Below are 12,099 nucleotides of genomic sequence, written 5' to 3' on the forward strand. Positions count from 1 at the left end.
TAAGCTAAGAGAAACGACAGTCCATCTTTACTTTAAGATATGAAGGTCAGTCAATCCAGAACACTGCCAAGCACTTTTTAAACCATCAAGCGCTATGATGAAACTGGATCTCATGAGGACCACCACGGGAATGGCAGAGGATAAAATCATTCGAGTTACCAGCCTCAGAAATTGCAGCCCAAAGAAATGCTTCACAGAGCTCAAGCAACAGACATTCAACATCAACTGTTCAAGGAGACTGCGTTGCGTGAGTCAGGCCTCCATGGTCCAATTGCTGCAAAGAAACCACTACTAAAGGTCACCAATAAGAAGACACTTGCTTGGGCCAAGAAATACGAGCAATGGACATTAGACTGGTGGAAATCTGTCCTTTGGTCTGATTTGAGATTTTTGATTCCAACCGCAGTGTCTTTGTGAAATGCAGAGTAGGAGAATGGATAATCTCCACATGCGTAGTTCCCACTGTGCAGCATGGAGGAGGTGGTGTTTGATGGTGTGGAGGTTCTTTGCTGGTGACACTGTCAGTGATTTATTTTGAATTCAAGACACAGTTAACCTGTTGAAACTCTAGGGGCGCAATTTCATTTTTGGATGAAAAACGTTCCCGTTTTAAACAAGATATTTTGTCACAAAAAGATGCTCGACTATGCATATAATTGGTAGCTTTGGAAAGAAAACACTCTGAAGTTTCCAGAACTGCAAAGATATTTTCTGTGAGTGCCCTAGAACGTGAGCTTCAGGCAAAACCAAGATGAGACGGCATCCAGGAAATGAGCAGGATTTTTGAGGCTCTGTTTTCCATTGTCTTCTTATATGGCTGTGAATGCGAGAGGAGTAAATCTGCCCTTTCTGTCGTTTCCCCAAGGTGTCTGCAGCATTGTGACGTATTTGTAGGCATATCATTGGAAGATTGACCATAAGAGACCACATTTACCACGTGTCCGCCCGGTGTCCTGCGCCGAAATTGGTGCGCAAAAGTCAGCTGCAAGTATTTTTCCATGTAATTTATAGAAGAATGCAGGCTTCCATGAACGATATATCAATGAAGAGATATGTGAAAAAACACCTTGAGGATTGATTCCAAACAACGTTTGCCATGTTTCGGTCGATATTATGGAGTTAATTCGGAAAAAGTTTGACGTTGTAGGTGACTGAATTTTCGGTTCGTTTCGGTAGCCAAATGTGATGTACAAAACGGAGCGATTTCTCCTACACACAGACGCTTTCAGGAAAAACTGCGCATTTGGTATGTTACTGAGAGTCTCCTCATTGAAAACATCCGAAGCTCTTCAAAGGTATATGATTTTATTTATTTGGTTATCTGGTTTTTGTGAAAATGTTGCGTGCTAAATGCTACTCAAAATGCTAAGCTAGCTTAGCATACTCTTACACAAATTAGTCAATTGCTATGGTTCAAAAGCATATTTTGAAAATCTGAGATGACAGTGTTGTTAAGAAAAGGCTAAGCTTGAGAGCAGGCGCATTATTTTCATTTTATTTGCGATTTTCAGAAATCGTTAACGTTGCGTTATGCTAATGAGCCTGAGGCTTTAGTCACGATCCCGGATCCGGGATGGGGAGTTTCAAGAAGTTAACCAGCATGGCTACAACAGCATTTTGCAGCGATACACCATCCTATCTGGTTTGCGCTTAATGGAATTATCATTAGTTGGGACAATGACCCAACACACCTCTAGGCTGTGTAAGTGTTATGTGACCAAGAAGGAGAGTGATGGAGTACTGCATCAGATGACCTGGCCTCCACAGTCAGCCGACCTCAACCCAATTAAAACAGTGCCGGAGAAGGCGGCTGACGTTTTACGTGTCCCCAACCGATTGTTTAAATTGTTTTATTTTGTACATAATGTTGCCACTACAGTCTCTTATGACCGAATATAACATCTGGACATCGATTACTCACCATGGACTGGCAGAATCTTTATTTTTCCTTTAACGAGTCTGACGAGCCCGACGTGAATGATATACTGCTTTCTCAGGAACAAGCCCAGATCCCCGCGATTAACATGAAGAGGCGGCAGAGAAAAAGGGGCCAGAGGGCGGGCTGTTTCCTGAGAATTTGTAGGCGATCAAATAAACCCCTATCTCCTTCCATTCTGCAAGCAAACATGCAACTTTTGGAGAATAGAATCGATGACCTACGCAGAAGATTAAACTACCAACAAGACATTAAAAACAAATATCTTATGCTTCACAGAGTCGTGGCTGAACGACGACACTATCAACATACAGCTGAATGGTTATACGCTGTACCGGCAGGATAGAAGAGTGGTGTCTGGTAAGACAAGGGGCGGCGGACTATGCATTTTTGTAAATAACAGCTGATGCACAATATCTAAGGACGTATCAAGGTATTGCTCGCATGAGCTAGAGTATCTCATGATAAGCTGTAGACCACACTATCTACCTAGAGAGTTTCCATCTGTATTTTTTGTAGTCATCTACATACCACCAAAGACTGAGGCTGGCACTAAGATAGCGTCGAATAAGATGTATTCCGCCATAAGCAAACAATAAAACGCTCACCCAGAGGCACGCCTAGTAGCCGGGGACTTTAATGCAGGGTGATTAAAATCAGTTTTACCACATTTCTATCAGCATTTTAAATGTACAACCGGGGGGAGACATTGGACCACCTTTAGTCCACACACAGAGATGCATACAAGGCTCTCCCTTGCCCTCCATTTGGCAAATCAAACCATAATTCATAATTCTATTCCTCCTGATTCCTGCTTATTAGCAAAAATTAAAACAGGACGCACCAGTGACTCGATCAATAAAAAAAGTGGTCAGATGAAGCAGATGCTAAGCTACAGGACTGTTTTGCTAGCACAGACTAGAATATGTTCCAGTATTCCGCCGACGGCACTGAGGAGTACACAACATCAGTCACTGGCTTCATCAATAAGTGCGTTGATGACCATACATACCAACCATAAGCCATGGATTACAGGCAACAGCCTCACTAAGGCTAGAGCTTCCGCTTTCAAGGAGCGGGACTCTAACCAAGAAGCTGAGAAGAAATCCCAGTATGCCCTCTGACGAACCATCAAACAGGCAAAGCATCAATACAGGATGAAGATCGAATCGTACTACATCAGCTCTGACGCTCGTCAGATGTGGCAGGGTTTGCAAACCATTACAGACTACAAAGGGAAGCACAGCCGAGAGCTGCCCAGTGACACGAGCCTAGCAGATGAGCTAAACTACTTCTATGCTCGCTTCGAGGCAAATAACACTGAAACATGCATGAGAGCACCAGCTGTTCCAGAAGACTGATCACGCTCTCCGCAGCCAATGTGAGTAAGACCTTTAGACAGGTCAACATTGGCTGACCAACTGGAAAGTGTCTTCACTGACATTTTCAACCTCTCCCTGTGAAGTCTGTCATGCCAACATGTTTTAAGCAGACCACCATAGTGTCTGTGCCCAAGAACACTAAGCTAAACTGCCTAAATGACTACTGACCCGTAACACTCACATCTATAGCCATGAAGTGCTTTGAAAGGCTGGTTATGGCTCACATCAACACCATTAGCCTAGACCCACTCCAATTTGCATACCACCCAACAAATCCACAGAGAAGACGCACTCCACAATGCCCTTTCCCACCTGGACAAAAGGAACACCTATGTGAGAATGCTATTCATTGACTACAGCGTCGCGTTCAACACCATAGTGCCCTCAAAGCTCATCAATAAGCTAAGGACCCTGGGACTAAACACCTCATTATGCAACTGGATCCTGGACTTCCTGACAGGGCCACCCCCAGGTGCTAAAGGTAGGTAACGACACATACGCCATGTGTGATCCTCAACACAGGGGCCCCTCAGGGGTGTGTGCTCAGTCCCCTCCTGTACTCCCTGTTCACTCATGACTGCACGGCCAGGCACGACTCTAACACCATCATTAAGTTTGCCAATGACACAATAGTCGTAGGCCTGATCACCGAGAACGACGAGACAGCCTATATATAGGGAGGAGGTCGGAGACCTGGCCATGTGGTGCCATCGTGGCCATGTGGCTCTCATCGACGGGGCTGCAGCAGAGCAGGTTGAGAGCTTCAGGTTCCTTGGTGTCCACATCACCAACAAACTAACATGGTCCAAACACACCAAGACAGTCGTGAAGAGGGCACAACAAAACCTATTCCCCCTCAGGAGATTGAAAAGATTTGGTATGGGTCCCCAGGTCCTTCTCAATGAGAGCATCACTGCCTGGTATGGCAATTGCTCGGCCTTCAACCGCAAGGCACGACAGAGGGTAGTGTGAACGGGCCAGCACATCACTGGGGCCAAGCTTCCTGCCATCCAGGACCTCTATACCAGGAGGTGTCAGAGGAAGGCCCTAAAATTTGTCAAAGATTGCAGCCACCCTAGTCATAGACTGTTCTCTCTGCTATCGCATGGCAAGTGGTACCGGAGCACCAAGTCTAGGTCCAAGAGGCTTCTCAACAGCTTCTACCCCTGCGCCATAAAACTCCTGAACATCTAATCAAATGGCTACCCAGACTATTTGAAACCCACTTTTACACCGCTGCTACCTTCAGTTATTCTAATATATGCATAGTCACTTTAATAACTCTACCTATGTGTACATATTACCTCAATTAACCGGTGCCTCCGCACATTGACTTTGTACCGGTACTCCTTGTATATAGGCTAGTTATTGATTTTAGTTTTTTTTGTTACCATTTCCTCTTTTTGTCTTTCTTTTTAACTGCATTTTTGAGAAAGGGTCCGTAAATAAGCATTTCACTGTAAAGTCAACACCTGTTGTATTTGGCGCATGTGTCAAATAACATTTGATTTGAAATATTTTAGATATCTGAACCTTATTGGTGGTGTTTCTGTTGATCGTGTTGACTGGGTGGCCGAACGGACTCCCATATACAGTGTTGCCGAATCAGGTAGGCAGCGATGCGGTCATCAACGCCTTGATGAAGGTTTTAATGCCTAGAACGCAACACACTGTTGATAAATGTTTATTCAGGAAAAACACAGTGTACAGGAGTCCTGGCTTTCCCAAGCCCTGCTTACTGTTCACCCACACTACTGGATCTAAGCAAGATTCTCACGCAACTGTGCATGTTCAATTTAATATGAAGTGTAGAAAGGTAGTTGGCGTTTGACCCCCCCAAAACCCTGAATTTGACATGCTAATGATCCTGTTTAAAATCTGGTAATTGGTTCTCTAAAACAGCTGTATTCGGTACCCCCATGGAAGTAGATTAATCTAAATTGGTGGGTGAACAAGGATGTGGTCGGATGTAATTTAAACTGCACAGCACTTTAAAGACAGTCAGATGGGTAGATGAGAGGGATGGACATGATATTGACCTGACTGCTGTGTGGGCTGGGGCATCGGCTGGGAGTGCTGGGTATGGGCAGGGTAGGACACCTGGTGAGACATGGGTCCAGGCCGGTACTGCTGCCCCGTGTTGGGGTACTGCCCTGGTGGGTAATACGACACATGAATCTGCGGAGGGGTTCGGTAGAGGGAGGGAGAAATACACAGTTCAGTTTTTTTTTTTATATATTCCAACCAAGGTGCATAAATAGAGAAGCAAACTAGAAATCAACTATTGCACATCCAACAAACTATCCCAGGCAGTGCAGGGTGTTTGCTTTCCACCCTACGAGCTTGACTCCGTCGGAGTTAGCTCCCTATTGTTTAGTTCTGCGAGAGAGACAGATCTGTAAGCTGTGAGCCATGCTGCCTTAAAGCTTTAGTGGCTGTCATGAAGGGCACACTACAGGAACTACTAGTGCACTAGTAGCGCTCTAGAGAAATCTCACTCTACCCATGGTATTCTCCTTACTGTGAAAGCACTGCCACTAGCTATGAAGCCAGCAAGAGAGTACAGCTATTTGCCAAATTCCTACTTGGGCATTGTAGGAACCCCAGTGTAGGATCAATGACGTGGAGGTTTTGTCCTCCAGAATATAAATTAATATTTTATGGATCCAAACGCCTCGTTACTGACTTGGCTGGAGGGCAGTGTGATGAGAAGAGAGAGACCGAGAGAGACGCAGCAGTGGAGGCAGGGAGACGTAGTGGTGAAGGCAGGGAGACGTAGAGACGTATAGCGAGGTGTAGAGGTAGAGATGTGTAGAGAGAGATAGAGGTAGAGAAAAGATAGCAGAGAGAGCGCAGACTTCACAGCCAGTCACACAGCACTGAGTGGGAGAGAGACACTGTCATACCGTCGCCGTGTGTGAATCCAGCTGCGATTTCACAGGAATCACACCATTGACACTTTTTTACATTTGATGGTACAGTTGTCTAACAAAAAGTGTTTGACTCTCTCTAGCTTCTCAAGCTGTGTGTGCACTTTCGGTCAACTTATATTCCAACTTCAGCTCTGTGTTCATTACATTTGTGCATATATATTTATTTATCCAGTTACTGATGTAAAAAGGGCTTGACAAACATCTGATTGCATCAACAAAAAAAACGATATAATACCTGTTGCGGGGGAGGTGGCTGCATATATCCCTGGGGCGGTGGAGGGGGCTGCATGACGGTCTGGGAGGGAGGTGGTGGAAGAGGAGGGGGGTGGGGGTGTCCAGTGTTAGGCTGGTAGCCAGACGGAGGGGCCAGGGGCTGGCTTGTGGTGGCCATGATGTAGCCAGTCTGGGGTGGGGGGTGTTGGGTGAGGACAGTGGGCCCCTGGGTCTGGTACATGGTGGGGGGCTCCGGGGCCTCGCTGGAACCCTGTCTACTCAGAGTCATCTGGCTGAACTGGGGAGCTAGTTCCTCACCCTGAGAGAGAGAGACGAGGGGTTAGAGTTACTAGTGGGTTGAAAACCATAAACATACTGGGTAAAGTTCACAAGGGATATCAAGGATCTGGAAGGATTCTGTATGGAGGAATGGTCTAAGATCCCTCCCAACGTGTTCTCCAATCTCATAAAATGTTTAGAAAATTACCTTTATCCTCGCAAGGTGAGGTATTGAAAAGAGGGGCGTCAATTGACCCCTAGCTTTTAGAGAATTATTTGTATTACTTTCTCTGAGTAGTACTAAAAAAATAATACAATAAATGCACATAGAATTATTATTATTTAGCTTTATTTAAATAGAAAAGTCAGTTAAGAACAAATTCTTATTTTCAATGACGGTGGGTTAACTGCTTGTTCAGGGGCAGAACGACAGATTTGTACCTTGTCTGCTCGGGGATTTGAACTCGAAACCTTTCAGTTACTAATCCAACACTCTAACCACTAGGCTACGCTGTTCAGTATAAAAAAAAAATGGTTTGATCATCCTTAACGAGGGTGTGAATCATTTTGAACCCCACTGTATAACAGTATATACACTCAGTTTATTATGTACCCCCACCTAGTACTGGTTCGGACCCCCCTTTGCCTCCAGAACAGCCTGAATTATTCGGGGCATTCTACAAGGTGTCGGAAGCGTTCCACAGGGATGTTAGTTCATGCATCACGCAGTTGCTGCAGATTGGACAGCGGTATGTTCATGCTGTGAACAGCCAGTTCTCCATCTCGTGCCAAAATGCGCTTTTGGGTTGAGGGTCTAGCGAATGTGCATGCCACTAAAGTAAGCTGAACTTGCTGCCATGTTCCAGGCAATATTTTTCCACTCCTCAATTGTCCAATGTCGGTCGAGTAAACCATTCCAACTACCTCCCCCTAACAAAAACGGCATTCCGAGATGCCGTTCTGCACCCCACTGTTGTACTACATCTTTATTTGTCTGTTTGTGGCTCGCCTGTTAGCTTGCACGACTCGTGCCATTCTCCTTCAACCTCTCTCGTCAAAGAGGTGTTTTCAACAACAGCACTGCCTCTGACTGGATGTTTTTTTGTTTGGTCGCACCATTCTCAGTAAACCCTAAACACTGTCTTGCGTGAAAATCCCAGGAAGGAGGACGTATCTGAGATGCTGGATCTGGCGCGCCTGACACCAACAATCATACCACGCTCAAAGTCTCTTAGGTCACTCGTTTTGCCCATTCTAATGCCTCGATGCATTCTGCCTGCTTTATGTGACAAGCCATGTGACTCATCCATTTGTGAATTGGGTGCTGTACCTAATAAACTGAACGGTAAGTGTATAATGGCTACAGTACACTCCACTGCTACTGAGCCTTCCATACCATGCCTTTCTCACCATCAGTCTCACAAACAAATCACTATTAGTCATTAGACGATTGACATGGTAACATGATAATTCCCCATTTACACCAACGGCCTTACAAACAGCCTGTGTTCATTGTGTATCTGTTAGTGCATGTGGTGAGACAGGATGGTAGTAGTACCATGTACTGCTGGGGAGGAGAGACAGGCAGCAGAACCTGGGGACAGGAGGATGAGGAGTAGGACACAGGCTGAGCTGGCTGCAGAGACCCCACCGGCGAACAGAGGGAGAGATGGAGGGAGAAGGAGAGGAGGAGACGCAGACAGAGTTCAGGTAAGGACACAGAGGGCAGTTATTGGGCAAAAGAAGAGGAAAAATGCAAGAATATACTAATTTCCAGTTACATTTTTCTACAAAAATTAAGTTCATGCCATGAGCTTCTCCCTCACCTGAGCCATCATGTGGTTGTGATTATGGTTGTGGTTGCCCAAGGGGTGTTGCAGTGGGGTGGGCAGCAGGGCGGTCTGGGGAGGCTGGGTCTGGACCTGTTGGGAGGGGCAGGGCAGCAGGCTGCGACCCCCAGGGCAGGGGCCAGGCTGGGGGGCCGGGGGCTGAGGACAACCATCTGGACTCACCAGGGGCAGACCTGCAGGAGATGAAAGTCAAAACACAGAAACCGTACTGTCTGCTTCCTCAACATTTCCGTACTCTCTTCAGCAATTCTTTCCTCTACAACTTGTGAGCTGTCGTTACTCCCCAGACGGTCTCCTCTGTTCAGTATGGAAATGTGTGTGTGTGTGTGTGTGTGCGCGCAGCGTAAAATACACACCAGTGCGTGAGCCCCTGCAGGAACCCTGTGAGCTCTTGTTGCTGCCCAGACTATCTCCTCTGGTCAGAATGGAGATGCCAGAGAAGCTGGATGCCTTTGTGACCGGGGGCCGCAGGGTCTTATTGGAGCTGTCTGAGTCTGTACTGCTCCAGGGCCTTGGCTCCAGGCACTTCATTTCACTGTCCGTACTGCTCTGGCGGCTGCTGGAAGCACGACTGGAGCTCTCACGGTTACCCCTAGAAAAGGGGAGAGAGGAGAGAGGGAAGTGAAGGGGAAGAGAAAGAGTGAAAGGGGCAGCGTAGAGAAGGACAGAGGGAGAAAGGGGAAGATGAGGGAGAAGGGTAGATGAGAAAGAGGAACAGAGAGGTGGCGAGAAAGAGGGAAGGAGAGAGAAACGGGGTACAGAGGCACAGGGTGATCAGAAACAGGTTAAGAGCATGCACGTTGACAGGGCATGAGAACGCTATAACCCCACCGCCACCATGGGGCACTCTCCGTTCACAACTTTGACATCAGTAAACCGCACAGCATTCAACAAACCAAAATGCAAATGCAATAAAGACGTCGACTGGCTGGTGAAACCAAAATTCAGGCAACAAACCACACAGTTGCCACCACACACTGTAGTGCACCCTCCCCCAACCAGCACACACACACAACAAAAACCAACACAGAGAACCACATGCAGGTGACTGATGCTTTATCCAATCAACACCAAGGTGAAAGAAAAAAGGACAAGAAGAAGACATAAGGACAGCAGAATGAGGGTGTGAGACAAGGTCCATAACTCACACCTGACACACCACTACAAATACAATAAGGCCAATGGACAAAACACGCCTACACACACACACACACACACACACACACACACACACACACACACACACACACACACACACACACACATACATACATACATACATACACACACACACCAGGCCTCCCCGGGTGCGGTCTGAAGCGTGAAGTCACAAGCGCTGCTGGTCGGCTACTGTGTAGCAACCTAGCGACGCCTATTTGAATTAAATAGCGATCCATTGTGACTACTACATTCGTCGTCACAAAGTTCCACGTGCTGACACCGACCAATCGCGGGCCGGCAAGCTACGAGGAGGCTCACGCCCTCATGCCATAGACATCAAGGATCTCTCTCAGACCAGGATGAAAACTACTACATCGACAATGATCCTTTGCTAGTTTTGGCCTCCATCACCCGTTCGGCGTGATCCTTAGTGCTTTTCCTGGTGCCATTCAGCCCCACTCATCAATATGGCGCGCTTCAAATTCTTCCACCACCATGCGCCGTCGGGAGTTTCCCCATAGGAATATGTCAGCGCTATCACCATCTACCGGGTCTTAATGTCTATGATAGAAACACACCGTCTTGCTGCAATATTCATAAGGTGCTGTCACCCTGGATGAGCGCTGCTGCCAAGATGATCAATCACACTTGGCATTATTAGAATGCATCCAACGACAACCAGGACGCTATCAACTTGTCATAACCTACTGTCCTACCCCAATATCGGCTCACTGTCGCTATGTTTACATCCTACGGCTTACTTTTTCTTACTTCATCTTAATCTAATATGGATTTTATTGCATCTCAATCAAGTTTGACAAATGCAAGTTCGGGACAGTACCGTGATGACAGTGTTTGAGTATTCAGACTCATCACCTCAAATGCTGACAACAAATGCTTGGATTTTTGACTAACAATAGAAAATTCAACTCAACTGAAATACAGTGGGGTGCGATGACTGCACATACTGTGGTACCCTATTGGAGGGAAATATCCACAGAACAATAACAAGCTATACCACCACAAGACATCACAGGCAGGCAAAACGGCCAAGTCTGCTAAACTCGTCTGTGCCAGATATTTTGAGAAATGACTGAGGGATCCTAAAGCGGATTTTAACTTTGTCTCTGCCATCATTTCCTATAACCTAAAACAGCTTCTGGACATCGGAACAGGGATCACCAACCTTGATTTGGGATGAAAATGTCTACTTCAACGAGTCTGCAGCTCTGGATGTTCTGCTTTACTCCAGACCAGGGCTGTTACGGTGACCGCATTTACCGCCACACCGGCGGTCACGAGTCATGAAAGAAGTCAAATTCCACATGATGTTTAGTCACAGTAATTAGCCTTCTCCAAGCTCTGAAACCGCTGATGGTCATTAGTAAACTTGCTAAATGCCTGGTACTCAGCACTATTGTCCCTCTAATCACTCTGACGTCAATGCAAATGTGGGCAAAAATCTAATCGAACACTTCATGAGAGCCCATGTTGCACAACATTTCTATAGACTGAAATTACGTGAGAAAACTGATGGCCTCTATTAGAAAGAAGATCCCATCAGCTATCTATAGGCTAGGCCTACTATATTTATCAACTTTCCTAGTATTAAGCACATTGCTCGTCTTTACAACAGGAGTATTGCCTACTTGGCTGGCATAAAATGGACCACAGGAAAAGCGTCCTCCATTTGTTATTTAAGTGCATAGATGACATGTCCCCCCCCCCCCTTCTACCCCTTACTGATACAGCTGCATGTTAATGGTCCATTCTAAATTAAAACAAATTAGACACATTCTATGTTGTGTATGTAGAGCCCAGATTAAATCAAGAATAGTCTGATGGGTGACAATATTAGCCCATCACCTGTGATTTATATAATATCACTTGTGAATAATGCCCAGTGTAAGGAAAGAAAGCATACATTTTTGGTGACTTTTTAAAATCAGTCCCACACCTCATGAAGCCTAGCCCATAGGCCTATATGTTTTGATAAGGTTTGTATAACAACTAAAATGGCCCCCCCCAAAAAATCTTAAAACGAAGCACATTAATCCGCTTTACAATGGGTGTAGAGCCTAACTGGCATACATAAGCAGCGTGTGAGTTTCAAGTTTGGACAAGATGTTTTTCACCATAAAAACACACCTTTATAATAAAAGCATTACATGCATAATCGCATTTGTGGTCACTTTTGATAATGGTGTTTTCCCGCTGATGGAACAGTCAAGCTTATGTGCTCATTGCTGCGCTTATGTGAAGAAATAGCCGAATAGTTTATCATTGCGTATCATTTTTTCCCCGTGCTATTATTTGATATTTTATTTAACTAGGCAAGTCAGTTA

The 12,099-nt window shown here is 45.8% G+C and overlaps 1 protein-coding gene across 1 annotated transcript in view; it reads right to left on the bottom strand.

Annotated features, from left to right (window-relative positions):
• Nucleotides 1-12,099, bottom strand: part of LOC135542326 (R3H domain-containing protein 2-like) — an 82,931-nt gene that overhangs the window by 10,537 nt on the left and 60,295 nt on the right. The window contains 5 exon segments of the mRNA XM_064969207.1: nucleotides 5,358-5,496; nucleotides 6,487-6,783; nucleotides 8,302-8,379; nucleotides 8,570-8,766; nucleotides 8,950-9,185. Of these exon segments, the coding sequence (XP_064825279.1) occupies nucleotides 5,358-5,496; nucleotides 6,487-6,783; nucleotides 8,302-8,379; nucleotides 8,570-8,766; nucleotides 8,950-9,185 (947 nt within the window).

This window comes from Oncorhynchus masou, chromosome 6 (genome assembly GCF_036934945.1).
Source record: "Oncorhynchus masou masou isolate Uvic2021 chromosome 6, UVic_Omas_1.1, whole genome shotgun sequence".
In the NCBI taxonomy this organism is placed as follows: domain Eukaryota; kingdom Metazoa; phylum Chordata; class Actinopteri; order Salmoniformes; family Salmonidae; genus Oncorhynchus; species Oncorhynchus masou.